Below are 24,647 nucleotides of genomic sequence, written 5' to 3'. Positions count from 1 at the left end.
AATTGGGACAGCCTCTTCCCTATCGCTATCCACACTGTACTATCAACCATCACACCAGTCACTGAAGGCCCCCCAAATGCCTAGAACACACAGCATTCAGTAAGCACTCAACCACTGTGTTGAATACATAAGAACCCAGAAATAGGAACGATGTCGGGGCTATTTATTGTGATTTAAATTTGTGTTTTGTTTGCACTCTGGGAGAAGAATTTAAAAGCCTGAGAATTCTTTATGCTTGGTTCTCCGAATTTCTCCCTCCCTCCCCTCCCTTTGCAGAGCAAGCAGCTCTCTCACCACCCCCAGGACATTTCTGTTGCCAGGCCAGGGGCAGAAGGTGTCTGTGGACAACCCAGCTGCTTTGGTCTGGTAGCCTAGGTCCTGGGGGGAGAGGAAGCATTATCCATGGAAAACGGAGCCAGCACAGCTGTGATGGAGATGTATCTCCGGTGCTGGCAGCGTCCTGGAGATGACAGTCCGTCCTGGGAGCCATGGCTATGTGGCCCTTCTCAGAAGGCAGGATCACAGCCTTGGGGCCTCCCTGCAGAAATCCTTGAGCCAGCTTGGTGCCTCACCAAATGAAACCAGAACTTTGGGCTCTTGTGGGCTGTGACCCACAGTGATTCAGCAGTGACCGGTGTAGACTGACACGAGGGACTGGGAATCCTACACACCCTAGGCATACTGCTCCTATATCCCAGAGCCTGGGGCTCTGACAGAGGGAGCCCCACCCATGACTGAAATTGGATTCCTCACCAGTGCAGCATGGTGGGGGCACAAAATTGGACTGGCAGTAATTTGATTCAGGAAGGTGTGCCATTTCTCTATACCCAGGTTTGTGGAATAAGGCTCAGAGCTCTCAGTGGCAGGAATTTTTCTTTTTGGTCTGTTTTATTGTTGTATTACAGAGCCTAGTACATTGTCTAACACACAATAGGCATTGAAGAAATATTAACGTATAAAGGCACAAGTAGAAAATAATTGGGTGCTCAGAAAATGCTAGAGATGCTATAGAAACTTCCCTTAGATTCTTCTTTCACAACCACTCTAGAAACTTGGTATTCTTGTCCACATTTTCTTTTCCTTCCTTTCCTTCCTCCCTCTCTCCCTCCCTTCCTTCCTTCCTTCCTTCCTTCCTTCCTTCCTTCCTTCCTTCCTCCCTCCCTCCTTTCCTCCCTCCCTCCTTCTCTTTCCCTCCTTCCTTTCCTTCCGTCCTTTTCCCATTTCAGCTGTCCTAATACATTTACACATGTTCTTACAAGCAATGCATTATTCGTATTTTTATTTTGTATGAAGGTTAGTGTGTAACATTTCATCCCGTTTCCCATCGTTTCCATCCACCACATTTTGCCGTCCACTTTCCCACACATGGGACGGCCTCCAGCACCCAACCACCTGTCAACATGGTGTGTGTGTGGGGAGACACCCTCCAATATATCTCCTGTGATGGAACTTCTTTGGAGTATATACCCAGGAGTGGAATTGCCAGTCTCTGATGTCTGCGTGACTTCACCAAGAAAGCCACAACAGCCTGCAGTATCTACCGGCGAGGCTTGAAGCTCCTTTATTTCCGTATCTGGGCCAACACTGGCATTCCCCAGCTTACTAATATTTTCCAGTCTAATTAGGTATAAAGTGATACCTCATTGTTGTTTTAAATTGCGTTTCTTGTCCCCATTTTGGGGGAAGAATGGACGCTTCAGAGAAGTGACGTGCCCAGGGGTCCTAAGCTGGTGTATGCATGGCTGGGCTTTGCCCACCCTCTCTGAGCTCAGGCTGCAGTCACCTGGGGTTCTGCTGCCCCTCACCTGGGCTTGACGGCTCTCCCCGCAGACGCCCCACTCTGTGAATGCAGGTCTTCTGCTGTGGTGGAGCTCCACCTGGTGGCGCTGAGAGGGAACTACCGCTGTGGATGGGAGGGGGAGGGCGAGGGGGACGCGGGGGACTCTGAACCACCTCAGTTTTGAGGCTCCTGTTGTTTTTTAAAAGTAATTTTTCTAATTTTATTTTTATATAGAGACATGATTAACATATAACATATTAGTTTCTGGTGCTTTTCTTGTGAGAATTTTCAAGATCCAAACATACAGCAACCCCCAAATATACAGCACTCCATTATTAACCAAGGTCACCAAGATGTACACTACATCTCCAGGACTGGAAGCCTCTATCCCCTGGTCACCTTAGCCTCTCAGGTGGAGGGGACCCAAACTGCTTCGCTTTTGAGGCTATTGTTTTTAGCAAACAAAACCAGAACTCTTGTTCGTATACTTTTAAAAATGTACTTTAAAGTACGTATACCTGCCTAAAAGGCAGCACTCTTAAGTGTACAGTGAACGAATGCCACAAGTGAACCCCTGTGTGACCAGGAACAGATGCCGCTCCAGGCACTACCACCCTCCTCCAGGGGCCGCTGCTATCCTGGCTTCTACCACGGTAGATTCGTCTTGCCTGGCGTGGGGTGGGGGTGGGGGGTGCTGTTGTATACGGGGAATCATACAGCTGTCCTCCTTTCTGTGTCTTGCTACTTTCGCGTGATATTGCGTGCTTCGTTCATCCGTATTTGCTCATTCTCGTTTCTATGCAGTATTCCATTGTATGAATACACTGCTAGTTAATCTTTCTGCTGATGGACGTTTGGGTTGAATCCAGTATTTGTCTGCATTGAATAAAGCCACTGTGAACGTTCTAGGACAGTCTTTTGGTGCGCATAGCTGTACAATCCTGTGAAGTGCGTATCTAGGAATGAATACTGGACCACAGCATCAGTGTGTAAACAAATTTTGTAGATGTTGCCAGTTTTCCAAAGCGATTGTACCCATCCCTATGGCGTTCTCTTTGCTCTACATTTTCCACTATAATTGGGATCATCCATTCTGGTGGTGTTGGTGGTATTGCCTTGTATTTTTCATTTGCATTCCTGAAAACTAATACAATTTCTTATGTTTATCGGTCACTCAGCTAACACTTTTGCAAGGTGCCTACATAAGACTTTTGCCCATTTTTTGATCGAGTTGCCTGCCTTCTTCACATTGACTTATCAGAGTTAAAATACGGGCTCATCTGAGTGTGAGCCCTCTGTCAGATCTGTATTTTCCCACATGGGTCACCTGCCTTCTCACTCTCTCACTGATGTCTTGATGAGTGGAAGTTCTACTTTCAATATATAATTTATTAATATTTTATTTTCTTACTGAGGCTTTTTGTGTTTAATTTTTTTTTTTTTTTTTTTGCCTATCCCAAGGTCATGGAGATTGTCTTCTATGTTTCTTCTAAAAGCTTTCACAATCTGCATCCATCTGGAACCTATTTTTGCATTTGGTGAGAGGCGGAGGGTTGATATTTTTTTCCATATGGACATTTAATTGACCAGCCTGATTTATTGAAAAGATTGTCTTTTCGCCACTGCACCACAGTGTCACCTTTGCCATAAACCAGGGGGCTGTACCTGTGTGACTCTGTTGCTGGTGTGTGTGTGTTTCTGTATCTGGTGATAACTGTTAGAAAAGGTAATGGCGAGGCCACTTCAGTTTATAAAAGACACTGTGCTACAGATGGCACTCTCTGCCAACGGACCCTGGCTTGGGGTTGCTGATAAATGTTCTTTTCTCAATGTTGTCTGTGAATCTTGGGGCTCACTGTAGCTCATTTGGTTAGAATGTCAAGAAGCTGAACTGGAGACTCCCTGTGCCTGTGGAGCTCCCAGAGAAAAGCCCTGTGGACCCCAGAAGAGCACCCAGGTGGCCGTAGCAGCTGTGGGGTGGGGCGAGGTCTCTCCTCTGCATTCATTTACCCCTCTCTTTTCCAGTCCCTGCTGAACCCCAGGGGAAGCTTGCAACCTCTGTTGGAGCACCTGGGGTCTGAGAGGTGAGGGTCCCAGGGTAGCCCCTGTCTTGAGGGTCTGGGAGCACCAAGCAGTCCCTTGAAGATGTAGCATTCAGCTCCCCACAGAATGAAGTTCCACAAGGGCAGGGGTTGGGGGGTGGTGTATAAGACCTGTGATGTGTGTGTGTCCCCAGCCAGCCCCTCAGCCCTTTGTCCCTCCTGATGTCCCTCTGGGGACTCTGGGTCTCCAGTTCTCACTTTTTCCAAGACTTCTTTTCTAAGAAGCCCTTTCTAAAGAGTCTTCTTTTGGTGGGGAGAAAATCCACAGTCTCTCCCAAATCAGTTTTGATTTGGGTCAAGGACAAACGCTACATCAGTACAATGATTCATGCAGTCTGGCCTTGTTTTCTGATCACTACTGTCTAAAAGAGATGCACCGGGTCTGATGGCATGGGGTACAAGAAGATGTCACCTGGGGGGGCGGGGCAGGGATCCAACAGCAGAGGGAGCTTGCAGTGGCCTGGGAGAGGAGCTGCCTAAAGGGCCACGCTGGGGATTTGCGCAAACACCTTTTTAGCGTCTATCTCCCCTTCGACCATGTGGGGGTGGATGTCCACGTTCATGCCTGCATCCTTGCACAGCTTGAGCAAGGTTCGAATGTTGTTCTTGGACAACCTCAGGTATCTGTGCGAGATAAGGGCCAAAGAGGTCAGTTGAGGGTGGAGTCACTCTAGCTTCAAACTTTATTGACAAGAGCTTAGACTTAGGCAGCGTGGGATCTCTAAAGGGAATGGGCTCTGTGGACATTCTGGAGCTGACAGAGGTCTTATGAGAGAGTGGGACACCCCACAGAACTGATGGGAGTTTTTATTCGTATAACTCTTGGAAAGTAATTTGGCAACATAGATGCCAAGCTCCGCCCCTGTCCCCCCAAGTCCCTCCCTGCCAACAGTTCATGATCTTTGACTCAGGAACTCCACTCAGGCCTTCAACGAGTCGGAAGAAGAGAAGCCAAGGGGATAAAAAGCTATATAAATCAAAGTGTTCACTCTGGGGTTAGCAACAACAGGAAAAGAAGAAATTCCATCAGCAGAGGAATGGTTAAGCAAATAACAGAATATCCATTTCAAGGACTCTTCTGCCAAAGCTAACATGCCATTAGGAAAGCAGGTGCAATATGGTGGTCACGATACATTATGCCACGTGGGGAGAGATCCAATTGTCAGGGGTTCCATCACTGCCAGGTGTGCATAACCTCAGTGATGCCAAAGCCTGGGCCAAATACAGAACGGTGGCAATAAAAGCTGAGTAAATTGTGGGAAAGGGGAGTATTTTCTTATAATATCATTCAAACAATTTAAAAGTCTGGCCATTGATTTAAAATCTTAGCTAAAGCTCCACAATTCTAACTTACACTGGAGAGTGGAATTGGTCCCATCTATGCTGTGTGGTCTAGAGAGTATCTCTATCGTCATATCCTGAGAGCTCTGTATTCTACCAGCAATCTTGACCTTGTTCCCAGCTTTAGTAAAGGAGGTAGTCCCCCTACTCAGGCCACCTGCTGGTTTCTTTGCTACAGTTGATGGGGGAAGAGCTGGATATTGATACAACCATTGGGAATGGTCTCCCTCTCCTTCAAGATCTGCCCAGAGCTTACCTGGTCTTATAGCCATCTTAGATCCCACTCTCCAGCCCCATGTCGGGACTACTTTTCCATGACAGCACCAGTCAGGGTCTGCCCCTTCCGTCTGTGACCAGCACAGCTCTGGAAGATCTCACACAAATGTACGTGTGAGCACTCACTATCCCGTTATGGACAATTTCATCTTTTTCTTGGATGGCTTATTGGATGCCATCTCTCCAAATATTCTCTCTCCCTCCTTGGAGGGTAGGGGCCCTGTCCAAATCTCTTTTCTGCCCACTATTGAGCCCAGGTAGGCTGTCCGTTGGCCAGAGTCCACTAGAATCCCCCTGTCAGACTGAAAGCCATAGCCAAAGTCACCCATCCGTGGAGAGGTCAAGCTAGAAGCCCCCTTCAGTGGGGGAGCCTGCCATTCTACCCATCCATCTCTCAGCCAGTCAGTGAGCAGAGCAGGACTTTGGAATGGGGTCACTGCGTGCCAGGCATCTGAGGCCAATCTTAACTCTACAGATGAGTTCACTGCTGTTCAGTCTACAGGACATCCACATTATTCTGTTGTCCGTTTCCCCTACTGAAGTCTCTGAATCTTATCAGTTACATCTTTACAGGAAAGGGCTTGGGAGGGGCGCTTGAATCTGGGGGCGGAAACCAGCAGGTCCTGATAAATTGCAAAAAGAACAAGTGAGAAAGAAGACCTTTAGTGAGAACAGTAAACAGCAAATGGCTCACACTCTATTCATAGTACCTTCTGGAGTCTAAAACCCCAAACATACAGTAGGCAGCCAACTGAGGAGGGAGGGTGGCTCCTATCACCAGCAACTTGACACTGCCGTGTGAAGGCCCTCAGAGGGATTTCCTGTTAAAACCAGGCCACAGACAACTGATTCTTTCATTGTGGATAATATTCATGGTTTGTACTGTGAAACGTACAGAAATACTGCAGGGGTGGTGAAGGTGTCCAGAGGCGTGGCATCAAAATGGCAGCACCTAAATGTTGCGCCTCATCCAAGAGCTGGTACCCCAGCAGCTGGGGCTGCTGGAAACCCAGCGGCTTCGGCCCTGGGTCAGCCCTTCAGGTCACAAAGACGGAGCCCCATCCTGCCACCGCCGCCCCCCCCCTCCCCCGGGCTTAGCCCCGGTGTCTGAACCAGACTGTGGAGACTCACCGGCAGCTCAGCACCTCCTCCGGCTTCAGCATTCTCACCGTCTCCACCTTGGGCTCGGCGCCCTTCTCCATGAGGCTCTTCAGCTTGCGCTCGTAGGAGACCTCGGGCATCCTGCCTACCACCCAGTCTCTCAAGAGCGTCGACCTCCGAGTGCTAAAGAGAGGGTCCTGGAGCATGGGGTCGATGATGCTTTGTCGATGGTATGGCACGGACCGTTGAGTGGACTCCAGGACGATGGCATCCTTGATGTCTAGTTCTGCAATTGGACAGATGGCACAGCAGGGAGTTAGAGCCTTGTAGAGGTGAGAGGAGGGGCGGACAGGAAGGGGTGAGGCTGGCGAGTCTGCACGGGCTTCAAACGATTGCCTGTTGTGAGATACGAGGTCACTTCAAGGTTTGCAGTCTCTTCTTGGCATTGGCTGAATTCTCACTTGTCTTTTCCTCCCTCCTTTCTCCCTGCCTCCCCCAGCTCCCTCCCCTTCCCTCTTGTCTTTAGTGCCCCTCTAGACCTTCTCTTCTTTCCCTCCTCACCTACAGGGAAACTTAGCCTAGAGGAGGTAGGGGAAGCTATCTGAAATAAACTCTGACATGGTTTTTAAAGGAAAAACAGATTATTAGATGAAAAGGGGAGAAAAGTATTGCAGGCAGGAGGAACAGCATGTGCGAGCAGGAGGAACAGCATGTGCAGCAGGAGGAACAACATGTGTGGCAGGAGGAATAGCATGTGCAGCAGGAGGAACAACATGTGTGGCAGGAGGAACAGTATGTGCAGGTATGAAATGGAAATGGGAAGGAGGAACAGCATGCACAAAGACACAAATGTATGAAATTAAATGGTGAGTGTCAGATGTTACCCAAATATGTGGTTTGGACTGAATTTAAATACTGTGGGGGCGAGTGTTTGGAGAATTTAATTTTTTTTCTTCTTGCTAAATTTACCACTTGGTATTTTGTAGCTTTTTTTTTTTTTTTTACTAATGAGAAGGGAATATATTCTCCCCATTTCCATTTCTGACTGGTATGACTAGTATAGAGAAAAGACTATTGCTTCACAATGTATTTTTTTCTAGTCCAGTAACAACAAAACTACATTCTATTCTTTCTTTACAAGAATTTCTTGAGTTTTAGAGATACGTAATCATACCAGGGGAACAATGAAAATAGCTTCCTTGTAACATTTAGAAAATGTATATACTGTTCTTGACATACTGCATTTGACAGATGTTCTAACACAATGTCAATAATGATGAGAGCAGTCATGCCTCATTTTGTTCCTGCTTTTAATTAAAATAATTAGCACTTTGTCATTTAGAATGATACTTGCCACTAGTTTTGATATGCTTTATAATATTTATCAGCTTAATAATTCTTAGGTTACATAGAGTTTTTATTAGTAATCATTGTTTGACTCTACTTACTGCTTTTCTGTCACTTACTGACATGCCCATATGGTTTTTCCTTTATTTTACTAATGGAATAAATTATGTTCTTAGATATTCTGATATTGATAATCTAACCTTTCCTAACCACTACAAGAAATCCCACTTGGTCATGGTGTGTTATTAATTTCACACATTGAAATAGTTGATCTATTTTCATACAGTTGGCATATTTGCTAAAATTTTTAAATTTTTTGCATCTATATTACTTCTTTGCAAATATTTTAATATTGTGGTTATGGTGACTTGTGGGATTAATGCAGGAATGTCTGTATGTTATATGGTCCAAAATAGTTGAAGTGATATCGAGATCATTTGTTCTTGAAAAGGTTAGATAGAATCAAATGTGAAGCCTTTTGTCCTGGTGACTTTTTCAGTGGGAAAGTGTCAACCACCTTTCAATTTTTACTTCAGAAATTGCTCTCCTCAATGTTTCTTTATTATATCAATTAAAAAAAATTTTAATGCTTATTATTTATTTTTGAGAGAGAGAGAGAGAGAGAGAGAGAGAGAAAGAACATGAGTTGGGGAGGGGCAGAGAGAAACGGAAACACAGAATCCAAAGCAGGCTCCAGGCTCTGAGCTGTCAGCACAGAGCCCGATGCGGGGCTCGAACTCACAGACTGTGAGATCATGACCTGAGCCAAAGTCAGACACTCAGCTGACTGAGCCACCCAGGCGCCTATGATATCAATTTTAATAATTTAAAGTATAAGAGGAAATGATCTATTTCTTCTAGGTTTTCAAATGTATCAGAGAGAGGTGTATATAGTGTTCTATTACAGCTCAGTTCATGTATTTCTCATCTTTGCTTATACATTCTCTCCATACAAAATTCGACATTTTTGCTCTTTTCTTTTTAAGTTTATTTATTTATTTGAAGAGAGAGAGAGTGTGTGCATACAAACAGGGAAAGGCCAGAGTGAGGGAGAGAGAGAGAGTCCCAAGCAGACTCCGTGCTCAGTGCAAAGCCTGATGGGGAGCTCGATCTTACCGATTGCGAGATCATGACCTGAACAGAAACCAAGAGTAGTCGGATGCTTACCTGACTGAGCCACCCAGGTACCCCTACTCTTTTTAATGATGGTCACGAAAAGTTCATACTACTCGTCATTTGCTTTTTCAAAAAATTAGCTTTGGGGGGGGGCGCCTGGGTGGCTCAGTCAGTTAAGCGTCCGACGTCAGCTTGGGCCATGATCTCAAGGATCCTGGGTTCGAGCCCTGCATCAGGCTCTGTGCTGACAGTGCGGAACTTGGAGCCTGCTTCAGATTCTGTGTCTCCCACTCTCTCTGCCCCTCCTTTGCGACCCCCTCAAAATGAATAAACATTATAACATTTTTTTTTTAAACTAGCTTTGGATTGATCCTTTTAACTATTTTTTAGCTTGGGTTTCATTAATCTCAGCTGGTATTTACTTAATGTATTAAAGCTCTCTTTTTCACATAAATTATTTCTTCTATCTTCTTGTAAATAATGGATTGCTACAAGTATTAGTTTTTTTCTTACATTTTTTTGTGTTATAAAGGTAAGAATTATTAGTTTTAGTTTTTACAATAAATTTTCTTCTGAGGCTAGATTCCGCCTTTGTTCCCATAGGTTTTCGTAAGAAACGGGCTTATTTTCATGAGTTTCCCCCCCACCTCTGATACAGGGTATTTTAGGAGTGTATTTGTTCATTTATGACTGCTGAGTTGGGAGTATCTTTTAATTTAAATGTTATTTCTAATTATTGCTTTAGGATAATGCCATGGCCCTAGGATCTTTGCTTTGTGAATGTCAATGTTTTCTTTGAGGTGAAAATGCAGATGAGTTTTGTAGATATTTTTTAGCCACATAAAAACGCATTCTCTGTTCAAATATAAAGTTAAGTCTGTTTGATCTGTTTGATTCAAAAAGAGGCATATAAAGAAATCAAAGAGGCATATTAGAATCTCCCACTATACTTGTGTTTTTGTTAGATTCTCTTTGCGGTTCTCAATAACTATGTATTCAGCTAGTATATTTTTTGGTGTGTGTAGGCTTAGGTTTATTACTTATTCTCTTTAACATTTAAAAATATCCCTCTTTTACCTGACATGTTTCTTTTTAGCCTTAATTCCACCTCATTTGTTTGTCTTTCTTGTTATCTCTTGGCCTATTCTTCTGTTGTCTTTCCATATTAAACCCAATTTTAAGTGTATCTAGATTCTGATCTGTAAACCAGTTATTTGCTAGTTTGGGGTCTTTGCTCTCACTTAGGGCATTTTCTTTTTTCCTTTGTAAGTAGATTGTTCTCCTTGTAAGCTTGCAAGATTTCATCAAGAAAGTTTGGGAATTTTACCGGGCTATGTCTAGGGGGAATGGGTCTAGACCTCCAACAGTTATATAAATTCAGGGACAGCAGCCTGGAAAGAGGCACACTGTGATTCACCCAAGGTCTCGTATGAGTTAGTGGCCGAACTGGGAGTCTGTATGCCCAGTATGGTGCTCTGCGCTGACAGCCGGTCCCTGGCCAGGTGGCCTTAGCAGCCCTGTTCACGCGTAGTGCAAATTGGTACTATGTTCCAGAAGAATCATGAGCTGCTTAGCCTCACCAACGCAAATGGGAAATCTCTTGGAGAAAGAAGCATAGCTTTTTCGGAGATATCTGAGTATCATCTAGGTCAAGGTAAGTCTCATGTAGGAAAGAAGAGTAGTAATATAAATGGTAATGATAATTAAACATCTGAACTAGCATTTATTGAGTGACTTCTGTGCCAGGCAGTGTTCAAGGAGCTTTCTAGAGTGGGGGGCACTACAGTTGCACTGCCATATCGTGTCCATTTAACAAATGAGAAAGTTGAGGATCAGAGAGATTAAGTCACATGCCCAAGACACCATAGCTAATTAGTGATGGATCTAGGAAAATGTGAACCCAGGTTGTTGGTCCCTTTTTCTGGGCATCTGACCTGGCTACCACCTGGGCATAAGTGACCCACATTCCTGAGTCTGTGGCTGAACAGATAAGTTAGATTTCTACTGGGCTGTAGTTGGGGCTCCAGGGGCTGACTCTGTGCTCATGGAGACAGAGGGTATCATTGCCCTCCAACCCTCGGCATGAGGGATGCCCTCCTGCTCTGGCATCTACGGAATGCCCTGGGCCCCAGGGAGAGAAAACCTAGTAAATTCCCCTTTTCTAAGTTAGCCGGCTCAGACTTTGCCAAGATTTACTTTGGAAATGGGCTCCAATTTCTTTCCCAGGGTCTTTTATGGGACCATAGCCAGAATGACCTTTTACAAATTCAAAACCAACTTAGTGGCCCTCCACGCGGGCCAAGGGGTTGGTGAGAAAGGGGAAACAGAAGAGAGTGTTTTCAGGGAGTTCAAGTGTGGGGAGAAGGGAGTGGCCCGTGGCCCACAGCAGCAGTGTGGCAGCAGGCCAGTGCCTCCTGGGTGCAACAGCGTGGTGGTCATTGGCGGGATGGAGGTGGCATTTTAGCTGTTAGGAGGAGTGAATGGGAGCTTTTGTGAAATTGAGGCGGACAAAGATGAAGTGGTCTGTGTTGAAAAGCACAGTGCTCCCCGTGGGGGTCATCACTGATGTTTTCTATTGGCTGTAGGGTTCTGGAGCTGGAGGCAGGTCTGTGTCACTCATTCAGAACACATGGTGTGTTGGGGAGCCTGGGTGGCTCAGTCAGTTGGGCGTCCGACTTCGGCTCAGGTCATGATCTCGCAGTCCGTGAGTTCAAGCCCCGCATCGGGCTCTGTGCTGACAGCTCAGAGCCTGGAGCCTGCTTTGCATTCTGTGTCTCCCTCTCTCTCTGCCCCTCCCCCGTTCATGCTCTGTCTCTCTCTGTCTCAAAAATAAATACACGTAAAAAAAAAAATAAAGAACACACTGTGTGTCACAGATTTTGATTTTGTGGCCACCATACACTAAAAACGTGGATGAGTGGGAGTTGTTGTATCTGTACAGACAGAGTGGTCACATTCTAGTTCTGGAGGTGGTGGGGATCATCTGAGGGCCATTCTTCACAGACTCTTGCTCAGCAGATCACACAGAAACATGGCAATGATAGTACAAAGGCCTCACTCTGCAGATAGGGAACCTGGGACACCCGGGGGATCCGGCTCTTGACAAGGACACCAATGATCCAGGTGCTGCATGGGGCCACGGGAGGCCAGGACCAGGAGTTCTGGTCCTTACTTCATCCATATTTTTCTCCACTTGGACTCCTGCCATAGCTCATAACTAGCTCCACGTCTTTCCTAGGGGCTGCTTTGTCTTGAACTTGACTCCAAAAGCAGACCCTGCCCATTCATTTCAGGCCTCTTGCTATCCTTCTCTGGAAGCTCCCCTTGCTGTGCTCAGGCTCAGTCCTGATTCAGTGCCTGGGTGCCACATCTGGATGCCAAGGTGGTTCCTGGGTGCCTCTGAGCACCTGCTGCAACTGAGCACCTGCTGCCCCCCAGTGGCCACTTGTTGTATTGCATCAGGTGGGAGGAAAATGTCCCCTGTTGAACTGGGTGGATTTTGTCTTGCTGGGGCGGGGGTACTGCAAAGAACCAAAGAACTGCTTGCATTTTTGTGCAGTGTTATGAAACGGATTATTTTATTAGCTGGTAGTGATTTTCTCTTAAGGAAGGAACTGCCTTTGTTTAGGAAATTATCTTGATAGACTCCTTTTGAGTGTGGAGTAAGACAGTAAAACAAAGGAAATTAAGTGATCCTTCCAGGTAAAAAGCCAATGGGAATTGTGGGGTGAGGAAAGCAGAGGATGGAGGAGAGGGAGAGGAAAAACAGAGGAAGAGAGGGGAGCTAGGAAGGCCCAGGAGTAGAGTGAGGACAGCAAAGTGCCCGGGGCAAGGGTGCAATTCAAGGAGGTGTTCAGTCTCAGGCTCCCGCAAGTGCAGAGTCAATACCAGAGAGTGAGTGCCTCCTTAAATCTTGTATCTGGGGGCCAGACTTGGGCTCACTTTAGCTCCAGTGCTGGGGTGAGTGGAACAGCTGGGAAAAGTAGGGAAAGGTAGCCAGGGGACATCTCCTGGTGGCTGGGGACAAAGGACTTGGACGAACCCTTAAGAGGGTTTTGTAATCAACTTCTGTTTTGTTTTCTGTAGAATTCTGCCATGAAATTCTTTTCCTTTGTTGCCCTAAACTTCAGTAAAGTCTGTTTACACACAAAGGCTTCCTGTGAGCGGTTTTGGGGGAAATGAAGGACATGGGGCTGTGTCTGCTCTGGCAAGGGGCAGGGAAAAGGGAACCACCACTGGAATGGAGATCTGCAGATGCTTAGGGGCTCAGCGGGAGCCAGACTTGACTCTGGGGGTCACAGAAAACTCTAGGGCCTATGCCAATCTAGTTGCAAAGATGGCGCACAGAGTTCCTGTACACTCTTGCTCAGTTTCTCCTCATGTTAACATCTCACACCAGCAGGGAATATTTGTCAAAAGATAATTAACAAGTTAACCTTGGCACATCACAGCTTCTTTGGATTTCACCAGTTTTTCCACCAAAGTGTTGTTCTAGAATTCAGTCCAGAATTCTGCACGGCATCTAGAGCCAATCATATTGAAACCTGATAGGCAAGTGAGCGCAGTTGGGTTACGATGGCTTTGGTGTATTCAATGAAAAGGAAAAGAGGGCATTTTGCTGGGCACGATGGGAGTAATTTTGGACGGGAGGCCTGCCAGCCCCTACTCAAAAGCTTTCGGCCACTCCTCCCACTTCTTTTGCCAGACACCTCCTCTCCAAGAAGCCAGGCACAATAAATGCAACTGTTTTTCCAACACCGTGGTACAGCCCACGTGAGAATTTTAGCATTTTTTTCCCTTAGAAACAGCCGCCGCCACCATTTATAGACCACCTACTATGTATCAGGCTACATGCTTTATATGCCTCATCTCACTAAAACTCTATTGTGAGGCAAGTCATGTTATTGTTGCACATTCTAGATGTGAAAACTGGCCCCTGCAGATGGAGAGACTCACCCCGGATTATACAACTCCAAGTTCACTACAGAGCTGTTCGAACCCAGGCAGCCTTGGGAACTGAGGATCTGGCATTACCTAAGCCGACTTCTTCCTGGGTGTGAGCGACACCTGGCGGGTTTTGGGCCAGCAGGAGTGGTGCCTCGTATGTCACACTGACATTGTCACTGTACCTAAACCAGTGAGATAATCTGGAGCTCACGAGGTTGCCATCATCAAACTGGCTTTTAGGAACCTGGGGTACACTCTGCTGGCACCCTGAGAAGAGAACCCCCAGGTGTGGGCAGAGCCTGGACATCCACGCACTTGCCGTCCAGGTCGCACCTTTTGTGGTGTGATCCCTAAAGAGCCACGTGGGGCTCCACAACGGTCCAGGGCTGCTGGACTGGCATGGAACCTGCTGCTTTGACAACAGTGTGGGCTTCCTGTAACTCTGACAGGTGGGCAGTTATGAGGGACGACTCTGGCATCCCATCTTCCCGTCTTAGGGTGGGATGCTCCCCTTACCAGATTTCTTGGGGTTGTCCCTGGAGTAGCTGCCAGGAACCAGGCTGAGGCGTTTTCCCTTTAGCTTTTGGTACATGACATGGTCCTTGTCCTTCTTGGTGCCTTGCTCGGGGGTCTTGGAGGGGAGCGGGAGACAAGTCACTCCACGAGAAACAGGGCTTGGCGTGGCCTCCTCCACCCTCAAAATGAGTGATTTCAGGGGTTCACAGAAAGGCAGGCAAAGGGGCCAAAGGAGAGACTGCTCTGGGCCCGGGGCAGGTGAAGGGGCTGGGGTGGTAAGTTGGCACCTGCTCACCCACACGTGACTTTTGGTCCCTGCTACCTCGGAGGGAGTCCATGAGGGGCCGCAGAAGCCACAGCCCTCGGGGACGGGGGGCACTTAAGCCTGGCTGTTGTCATCTCTCAGCCTCTCAGATGGCATTCCTGAATGGTCTGGGGAGGGCAGTGAGAGGAAGGCACCTGGCAAGAATGACTCTCTACCACAGGAGTGCCAGCATCCATGGGGCTGGTGGGGTCTGGAGGGGGGAGGGGGGGATTCATTTGTGTGTTAGTGTGGAGCAGGGGTGGATTTTAGAGCCTTAAACTGAAAAAAAAATGTAGCCAGGTACTGTGCAGGGGTGGAGCGCGTACCCCTTCTCAACCCGGGGAACCCGTGTTACCTTCTCAGAGAAGGCTGCCTGGTGGTTCCCTTTCTGCTTTTTGGGGATGCTTCGGCCTTTCTTTTCTTCCTTCCCAGTTGTTTTAGGGGGTACCGCCCAGTTGGGTTTCTGTTTTTGAAAAGACAGGATTGCACTGTGGCTGCCCCCACAGAGGGGTGGCTCTGTGGAGAGCGGGCTGCACCCTCCCCACTTCTAGATTTGGCTGGCTCCCACTCTGGCACTTCTGTCCCCGCCCCCCCGATCCCCCCACAATTGTCCTTCTGCCTCCAGACACGCCCTGCTGTCCACGACACTCTGCTCCTAGAGAATGACCATTTCTGGCTGTCCCCCCCACCTCAGAACCCATCACTAGCTCCCTCTTACTCTCTACACAATGGCCCCTCTCTCCAGCCTAGTAGGAATCCCTCCTGGCCCCCAAATGACCTGTGTGGCTGTGACTTTCCTGCCATGGCCTCCAGTCTGAAGCCACAGGAAGGCCTTCTTGTCTTGGAGTCCAGCCAGAACATGCCCTCTGTCTGCAGATCTCCCTCCTGTCCCAACCCCTCCGCATCCCGTCATATGACTTCACCCCGCCTTTCTCCTTCCCTGGGCGCTCCTCTTGGTGGCTGTGGACTTCCTTGCGCACATGCCTAGGCTCCTACCCCCACTGGGGCATTGGGGAGGACACAACAGGGAGCTCTGGGGTGCAGTGGGGAGGGCCCCACAGAGGGGCATCCAGGCCAGCCTACAAGGAGTAGGGGTGCTGGAGCCCCTCAAGGAAAGCTGAATTGGCTGAGTCTGCACCTGCAGTGTGCTGCTTGTGGTTGTGGGACACGGCGGCTGGGGCTGGCTTCCAGGTCAGACGCCCATGGGAATCCTGCTCTATTGCTGGGGGCTGAGCAATCTGGGGCAAGCGACTGCTCTCTCGGCAGCTTGGTTTCCTCATCTGAAGATGGAGGCAGTAGTAGGATTTATCTCCTAGGGTTATTTTGAGAACTTAATGAATGACTGTGTGGTGCCAGGGGAAGGGAGAGGAGGCCACAGACAGCCCCCCTCCAACCGCCTTTACTAAAGCCCCCCCGCCCCCGACCCTCAATCTGTGCTGTCTGGGACCTGCCACGGAAGCATCGCTTTCTCAGGAGCTTCTTCAAAATCCGCGTGCCTCTGGGAAGGATAAGAATGCTTGAAGATTTCAGTGTATTTTCAATTTAAATTTGTTCCCTCCGAGTCCAAAATTATTTCCAGTAAAAAGCCACATAAAAGGTAAAGCTGTGAAAACACTGGAATATACTCTTCATGAGAAGGGACTTCTTCTGTTGATCACAGAAGTGAATATAAATCTCTGTGATTGATACTGAGTTCTGAGCGGCCCAGAAGCCAAAAAGGGGGGCCAGGAGGGTAGACCATCCATAAATCATTAGCACCTTAGTGTAAAATATGTTTCTCAGACGTGTTTTCGTATGTCTGGTGGAACTGGCACTCCGGATCTTTCTGCATATGAATGAGGAGCAAGCACATACACGGACGAGAACTTTTTGGAAAGGCAGGGGCCGCTAGAGAGGCTGAAGCAGAGAAGTGGAGGTGGTTATGGGGAGTTGACCTGACAAAGCCCCTGAGCGTGAGAACTGGATTAATCTGAGTTTGAGACCTGGCTTGACCCTTCATTAATTCTGTGGGCTCAAGCAAATTCCTTCCCTGCACCTCACTCAGCTTCCTTATTACATCACTTCCACTGAGGGGTAAGAATGGTGCCCACCGTGTGGCCCTGCTGGGGGCAGTTGACAAGATAACTCATGTGCAAGGCTAAGCACAGGGCCTGGCACACAGTAAATGCTTAATAAGCATTAGCATCATCCTACGTAATGCCATTTTCCACCCGTTTTTCTCTGGGGGCCAGAGAATTCAAGATCAGGGGGTGTCCTCTACAGAGGCGACCACTTTCTAAGGACATGGCTTGATTTTCCATAGATGGTGGGCCTGGGGGGAAACTGAGGCAAAACTGGTTGCCATAGTTCCTGGAGAGAGGGAGTGTGGTGCTAGCGGTGCTACAGGCTGAATGGTGTCTCCCCTCCCCTCCCCCAATTCATATGTTGAAATTCTGACTCCCGGTGTGATGGGGGTGTTAGGAGGTGAGGCTTTTGGGAGGTGATTGGGTCATGAGGGTGCAGCCTCCACAAGTGGGATTCGTGCCCTTGTAAAAGAGACCCCAGAGAGCTCTCCCATCTCTTCCTTCCTGTGAGGACACAGCGAGCAGGTGGCCATCTATGAAGCAGAAAGCGGGCCCTCATCAGACACTGAATCTGCAGGCACCTTGATCTTGGACGTCCCAGACTGTCAAACTGGGAGACATTAATTTCTGTTGTTTATAAGCCGAGTCTATGGTATTCTGTCACAGCAGCTGAAGAGGACCAAGATGGGTAGATTAGAACTCGTTGGGATACCAGGTAGAAAAGAGGAGGTATGTTAGCAGGAGTCCCAGTGGGATAACAGTGGAGACTGAATGCCCTTTGACCCTGGAGCCATCATAAAGACGCAAGCTTCTGGGGACAGTGGGGAGGGCCCATTCTGCCACCCTGGAGATCTTAGAAGCTATTGTCCCTAAGCTCTTCTAGACACTGACCAAGACAACCTTAACGCCCTCCTCACCCCGATGAAACTAGAGAGGTTCCTTCCTGGCTCTGGGCCCAGGACCTCTCTTTCCTTTTCCTTCAGAAAACCAGCACTTGTAAATTCTTTTCCTGCCCCTTTGAGATGTAAATCTTCTTCTCCCAGCCTCTTTCCAGTTTCAGAATCCAGGAATATTTTTCTCAAGGACCTGGAAGCCATCCCTTTGAAATGAAATCATCTGGAAAGATAGCACCCCCTCCTCTGGGTCTCTGTGGGAGTGTAGGAGGCTAACTACTTGGGTGACAGTTGGCACAGCCGGCCTAACCACCTGGACAACCTCCCCTCTGCCCTGAGTGCTTCTCTATTAGTTCGCCCAGTGCTTAAAGCTCCTCCCGCCTTTTGTTTCCTGGGAGGCTCAGTTCCATGTCTCCCTATTGTAATAGTGTTGAGTCCGGCTCCCTGGAGAGTCTTTCTGCCAAGTACACACCTGGAAAGTTTGCTTTTTCTTCCCCTGCCTGCGTTGCAGCCACTCCAGCACCCGCGTGAGGTCGGACATCCGCCTCTCCTCCGAGGTCCTCCACATGGACTTCCTCTCTGTGGGCATTGAATCCTTTAAGTTCTCGGATGGCTCTGTCATTCTGAGGTCTTGGTTGTGTCTGGGGTGGGCAGATGGCACTGTCACTTAGTTAACCCCCCTGTCTCCGGTGGGGTTCTGGCCTGGTGGTGGAAAGGCCTTTCAGGTGGAAAGGTGTGGCCTTTCGGATGTGAACATAGGCCAGCAGCTGGGATATTGGCCTTCAAAGGTGGGAGGTCTAGGGGGTGATTGTGAGGTCACTGTTAGGCTGGCCTGGGGGGTCAGGGTGGGGTGCAGTACTGGCTTCCACACACGGTCATTGCCTCTCCACAGGCACTGTCCCTTATCTGGACTCTGCCACAGCCTCTCCTCCTCCACTGCCCTGAAGATCTTAAAGGTCAGTTCACATACCTCCCTTTCTCACAAAACTTCAATGGCTCCCTGTAGCCTACAAAAAAAAAATCTATATTCCTTAGTTTGGTATCCAGGCTTTCCACAATGTACTCTAATTAGAATGAAGATTTTTTATAGCCTCAGTTACTTTTATGTTCATTGAACAGATAGCTATCAGATGCCTACTAGGTGCCAGGCACGGTGCTGGGGATACAGTACAAAATGACATAGCCAGACCTCCTAAAACATATGGGCCAGTGGGAAAGACAAAGCAGCAAATAATTGTTCTATGAGTCCATAAGGGCAAATAAAAATGAGGGCTCTGAAGGCAAGAAATACAATGCTGTGAAAGAACTAGATTTGGATGGGTCGTGGGAGGGTCGCGACTCACTCAAGCATGGAGCTAAAGGGTAAATAGGTCTCAATGGGGCTCTGGACCAGAGGGATGAGCATGTACAAAGGCCCTGTGGCAGGATGGAAGCACAGCAGACTTGAAGTATAACAGAAGCACAAAGGCTAGAGTACCAGGTAGTGAGAAATGATGCTGGAGAGGTGGGCTAAGGCCAGACCAGACAGGACCTTAGAAGTCACAGGTTTGCTCAGACTCGCAAGGAAGAGGAAAACAAGCGATTCAGAAAGAGGGGAGGGACTGACACAATCAAGCTTCCTTTTTTGTGTTACCAAACTTTTGTTGAAGGAAGCTGTGTATAAAGAAATGTGCCAGGGGCATCCGGGTGGCTCAGTCAGTTAAGCATTTGATTCTGAGTTCAGCTCAGGTCATGATCTCACAGTTTATAAGTTTGAGCCCCGCATCAGACTCTGCACTGACAGTGTGGAGCTTGCTTGGGATTCTCTCTCTTCCCTTGTCTCTCTGCCCCCTCCCTCCCTCGCTTACTCTCTCTCTCTCTCTCTCAAAATAAATAAACTTAAAAAAGAACATTAAAAAAAGAAATCTAATTAAAAGAGAAAGAAAGAAGAAAGAAAGAAAGAAAGAAAGAAAGAAAGAAAGAAAGAAAGAAAGAAGAAAAGAAATGTGCCAGAATCACAAATGAAGACATCTGCATAACAATTTCCCCAGAATTCCTCCTTGCAGCTCTTGCTGGTCAGGGTCTCCCTCTGAGGGTAAACACTATTCTAACTTCTAATTTCATAGGTTTGTTTTGTCTGTTAGAGTTTTATATCAATGGAATCATATTACATAGTTTTTCATATCTGGCTTCATTCATTTTACAAATATATTTGCAGGATTTTAGCAATGAATTCTATTAGTCTTTGTGTATGTGGAAACGTCTTTATTTTACTTTCATTTTTGGAGAAACATTTGCTGGATAATAGAATTCTTGGTTAACAGTTTTCCCCCCAGGATTTTGTATATGCCATTTCACTGCCTTTTGCTTTCCACTGTTTTATATGGGAAATCATCTGGTAATCACATCATTGCTCCCCTGCACATATGAGTCTTATTATTATTATTATTATTATTATTATTTTGATGATTTTTTCTCTCTGGTTTTGTCTTTAAAAATTTTTTTAATGTTTCTTTACTTTTGAAAGAGAAACAGAGTGTGAACAGGGGAGGGGCAGAGAGAGGGGGAAACACAGTATCTGAAGTGGGGTCCAGGCTCTGAGCTGTCAGCACAGAGCCCTACACAGGGCTCAATGTGGGGCTCAAACTTATGAATTGTGAGATCATGACCTGAGCTGAAGTCCAACACGTTAACCAGCTAAGCCACCCAGGAGCCCCTGTTTTTGTCTTTTAAATGTTTGCTATGATGTGTCTGGGTGTAGATCTCTTTGTATTTATCCTCCTTGAAGCTTCTTGAACTTTTGGAATAATGTATTTAATTGTTTTTCATCAGATTCTGGAATATCTTGGCCATTTTTTCCATAATGTTTTTCTGTTCCTTTCTCTTTCTATGTCTGGGAGTCTCATCATGCATCTGCTGACATGCTTAATGTTGTACCACTGTGCTCCAAAGTTTTGTTCATTTTTCTTCCATCATTTTTTTCCCCCTGATCCTTAGATTGGATAATTTCTATCAATCTATCTCCAAGTTTGCTAATTCTTTCCTTGTCCGTATATAATCTTTCGTTGAGTCTTTATAGTATATTTTCATTTCAATTGTACTTTCAACCCCAGAATTTTCCTTTTTAAATAAATAACTTTTGGGGTAGATTCCCATGGTTCATCGCTTACATACAACATCCAGTGCTCATCCCAACAATGCCCTCCTCAATGCCCATCACCCATTTTCCCCTCTCCCCCAAAAAACCAACCCAAAAACCAAGAGCACACTTTACACACTGTATGTTAACCAATTTGATAATAAATTATATTAAAACAGTAAATAAGTAAATGTTGAAAACAAAAAAATAAACAAAACAACACACTTGTATAAATTGCACAGATAAAATTAGCATTTCTACAAAATTAAAGTAACTGTTATTTTGTTAGAAAAAATAAAATAAAAAATAAAAAATATACTTAGCTGTCTTCAGTTGGGTCATTTAAAAATTATAAGAGTGTCTTGATATAATATTCCTTTGTTGCAAAATTCTTCTATTAAATTTCACTTATCTTTTAAAAAATAATCTCTGTCTCCTTATTTAGAATTTATGTTGATTCATTGTTGTCATACTTTCATTTAAAATTTTAAACATGATTTGTTTTAATTCTTTGCCGTATTTGTAGTAGCTATTTGAGGTCTTTGCTAAATTCAACATCTGCAAACACTCAGAGACAGTGTTTATTGACAGATGTTTTCCTGGGTATGTGTCACACTTTCCTGTTTCTTTGTATATCTTGTAATTTTTTACTGAAAACTGGACATTAAGAAAAATTGTAGCAACTTTTGATTCTGATTCCTGCCAAGTTTATTGTTGCTTTTTTTCCCATTTATTTATCTGTTTATTTTTTTTACATTTTTTTTTCAACGTTTATTTAGTTTTTTGGGGACAGAGAGAGACAGAGCATGCACGGGGGAGGGGCAGAGAGAGAGGGAGACACAGAATCGGAAACAGGCTCCAGGCTCTGAGCCATCAGCCCAGAGCCTGACGCGGGGCTCGAACTCACGGACCGTGAGATCGTGACCTGGCTGAAGTCGGACGCTTAACTGACTGCGCCACCCAGGTGCCCCCATTTATCTGTTTAATAACTTAGCTAGGCTCTGTGAATCAGACAATCCCTGTCTGGGAATCTGGGAATCCTGTCTTCCTGATGGTGTGAAGTCCCTGAAGTTTCTGATTAATTTTTTTGTATTTTTGTTTTCATATTTAAGCCTAGCTTCCTGATTGCTTCTGTGTCTGCATATCTGCATATCTGTCTGCAGAGAGATTGTGCTCGAATACCTCCAGCCAGTAAGCAATCTGTCCTCTGTTGAGGAATCTGTGTGTGGACAGGGGGGCTGTGTCAGCTCTCTTAGTACTGCATTATTGTTTATTTTTGCACAGTTTATTATTGAAGAGCTCCTGTGGGTCAGGATTCTGGGTGTACCTTGGTTGGGTCCTCTGACTCAGGCTAAAATCAGGTGTGAGCCAGGTTATGGTGGACCATCTGAAGGACTAACTGGGGGAGGCTCTACCTCCAAGTTCCTGATCTGGTTCTTGGCAGGACTGGGTTCCTTGCAGCTCATTGACCTGAGTTCTTCCTTTGCTGGCCATTGGCAGAAGGCCACCTTCAGTCTCTTGTGACATGTGACTCTCCATAGGGATGCTCACAACATGGCAGCTCACTTCATCAGGGCAGCAAGGCAGAAGAACCAGAGAGAGAATGAGAGCAAGGCGGAAGTCATTTTTTTAAAACCTAGCCTCGGAAGTGACACCCATCACTTCTGCTGAGTTCTGTTTATTAGAAGCAGGTCACTATGTGCTGGCCTCACCCAAAGGGAGGATTACACAGGGTACTAATCCGAGGAGGTGAGGATCACAGGGAGCCATTTTAGAAGCAGCTGATAACAGGAACCCACTCAAAACTCAGGCCATTTTCATGTGTTTTCTGTCGTTTACTTTCTGCTGGACTCTTTCTCATCTTTGCACACACGCACAACCTAGGGGTTAGCCAGGAGCGTGTGGCTGGCTTGGGCCTTCTGTGGTTTGCACACTGCGTGCACGCAGCTTTAGCCAGGACTATGTTTGTCCCAAGCACAACCGGCAGCCTCGGTCTGGTGGAGCTGGTGGCTCTTGTGCTTTTCTGCCTTGGAGATTTTCCCTGAAGCCTACAAGGCTGCCAAGGGTGGGTGCCGCTTACTGCCCCCAATCCAGTGATTCCCTTTTAGCCAAAGCAGAGAAACTGCCCCACACTGGTGGGACCTCTGTGCTTGTAGCTGGGAGGAGGGGCCGGGAGCGGCTTCGGGCAGGAATGCCACAGATGTTCACGGTTATTGCCCAACTTTCTGGTCTGCAAGCACAAATACTGCTCCAATTGTGGTATGATGTCCGGAGTGCTACGTGGTTGTTTTGATCAATTTTGTCCAGCTTTGTAATTGCTTTTAGGGGAGAGGATTTGCTATGTCCCTCCTCAGCCGTAGGTGGAAGTCCCCTGCCAATACACCTTTTATATAATACATTTTGTAAGACCCCCTTTACTGTGTTAACATAAAACTCATATATAATTTAGCCTATTTGCGTACACATACTAGTCCTCCAAACTAATATAAGGGAGAAATTTTTTCAAATGTATACAGTCTCCCTTTGGGTCTATGTCAATATTTTATTTTATTTTTTAAAGTTTATTTATTTATTTTGAGAGACAGAGAGTGGGAGCAGAAGAGGGGCAGAAACAGAGGGGCAGAAAGAGATGGCTGTGCTATCAGCTCAGAGCCCAAAACGGGGCTTGAACTCACAAACTGTGAGATCATGACCTGGGCTGAAACCAGGAGTCAGATGCTCAACCAACTAAGCCACCCAGGTGTGCCACATCTCAATATTTTAATACTTGGTCACAAGTAAAATAGAAGGAAATCCTCCAAGTTTTTCAAATGCCTCTCAGGGAATGTTGCAATCTCTCTAATGAAATAATGAAAAAATCGATTGTAATCAATCAAGGGTAGTTGGGTGGAGGCCGTGTACAGTCCCCATTGAGCAGGGGCTGTGTGTGTGGGGTGGGAGGCAATGATTAATAGGCATTGATACAGTGAGTAGGTAATTGAATGAGTGAGAGAGTGAATGGACAGGACAACACATGCGGGCCTCTTCACCCCAGGTTTCTCATCCCCAAATCTGCAGTAGAAATCAGTGTCCACATGTTTCTAGAAGACCTGTTCTGGGGTGGAAATTGGGTTGCCAGAACTCTATGTTTGTGAACATGAGTATTAGCATTCTCTTTCGGCTACAGCCATCTTAAAAGAGACCAGAGGTTAGGAGACCCAGGACCCAGAGGATCATCTCATGGGACAGGAGATAATTCAAATCAAGGAGCATTTATGGGTGTGTCTCTGGTGCCAAGCACTGTCCTGGGCAGTGAGGGAGGGGGGGGTGTAGAAATCTGGGGCACCTGGGAGGCTCAGTCAGTTGAGCATCTGACTTCAGCTCAGGTCATGATCTCATAGTTTGTGAGTTTGAGCCCCACATCAGGCTTGCCACTGTCCATGCAGAGTCTGCTTCAGATCCTCTGTCCCACTCTCTCTCTGCCCCTTCCCTGCTCATGCTCTTTCTCTCTCAAAAATAAATATACATTAAAAAAATTAAGTATAGTCAGTTCCTGCTCTCATGGAGCTTATTGTTTCCTAGGGGAGACACTTGCAAAGCCTTGTGAGCTTGGTTTTGTCTCCCACTGCCCCCTCCACTGCTCCCCCTTGTAGTTTGGGTGAACAAACACCACTCCAATTTGAGGGACGGGATCAGGTTGGTATAAGCCAATCAATACCCTGAGTTCCCCAGGCTAGAGTGATTGATGCAAGAAGGGCCCACTC

General features: G+C 46.7%; 1 protein-coding gene and 1 long non-coding RNA gene across 11 annotated transcripts in view; one reads left to right on the top strand and one right to left on the bottom strand.

The window, feature by feature from the left end:
• Nucleotides 1-1,982: 1,982 nt before the first annotated feature.
• On the bottom strand, nt 1,983-18,597 carry CE2H16orf78 (chromosome E2 C16orf78 homolog). Of its 10 annotated transcripts, none has more exons than XM_019819709.3 (6): nt 15,609-15,902; nt 15,186-15,293; nt 14,527-14,641; nt 6,631-6,886; nt 4,392-4,506; nt 1,983-2,924 (listed from the first exon to the last, which is right to left on the bottom strand). In XM_019819709.3, exons 1-6 carry the CDS (start codon nt 15,741-15,743, stop codon nt 2,865-2,867), a joined length of 789 nt encoding a protein of 262 aa, XP_019675268.1. In that variant the 5' UTR covers nt 15,744-15,902; the 3' UTR covers nt 1,983-2,864. The 10 variants fall into 10 exon arrangements, 9 of the variants coding, with proteins under 9 accessions (XP_019675268.1, XP_044901871.1, XP_003998075.2 ...); XM_045045936.1 differs by having other exon boundaries at nt 14,527-14,705; nt 15,609-15,752; XM_003998026.5 differs by lacking the exon at nt 15,609-15,902 and adding an exon at nt 18,259-18,597 and having other exon boundaries at nt 2,264-2,924.
• A 59-nt stretch (nt 18,598-18,656) lies between these two features.
• Nucleotides 18,657-24,647, top strand: part of LOC109494841 — a 29,222-nt gene continuing 23,231 nt past the window's right edge. The window contains exon 1 of the long non-coding RNA XR_002149934.2: nt 18,657-18,742. This is a non-coding gene — a long non-coding RNA (uncharacterized LOC109494841). The remainder of the gene's footprint in view (nt 18,743-24,647) is intronic.

This window comes from Felis catus, chromosome E2 (genome assembly GCF_018350175.1).
Source record: "Felis catus isolate Fca126 chromosome E2, F.catus_Fca126_mat1.0, whole genome shotgun sequence".
Lineage (NCBI taxonomy): Eukaryota > Metazoa > Chordata > Mammalia > Carnivora > Felidae > Felis > Felis catus.
Note: the sequence above shows the minus strand (reverse complement) of the source record. Positions and strands in the feature narration are given on the sequence as shown.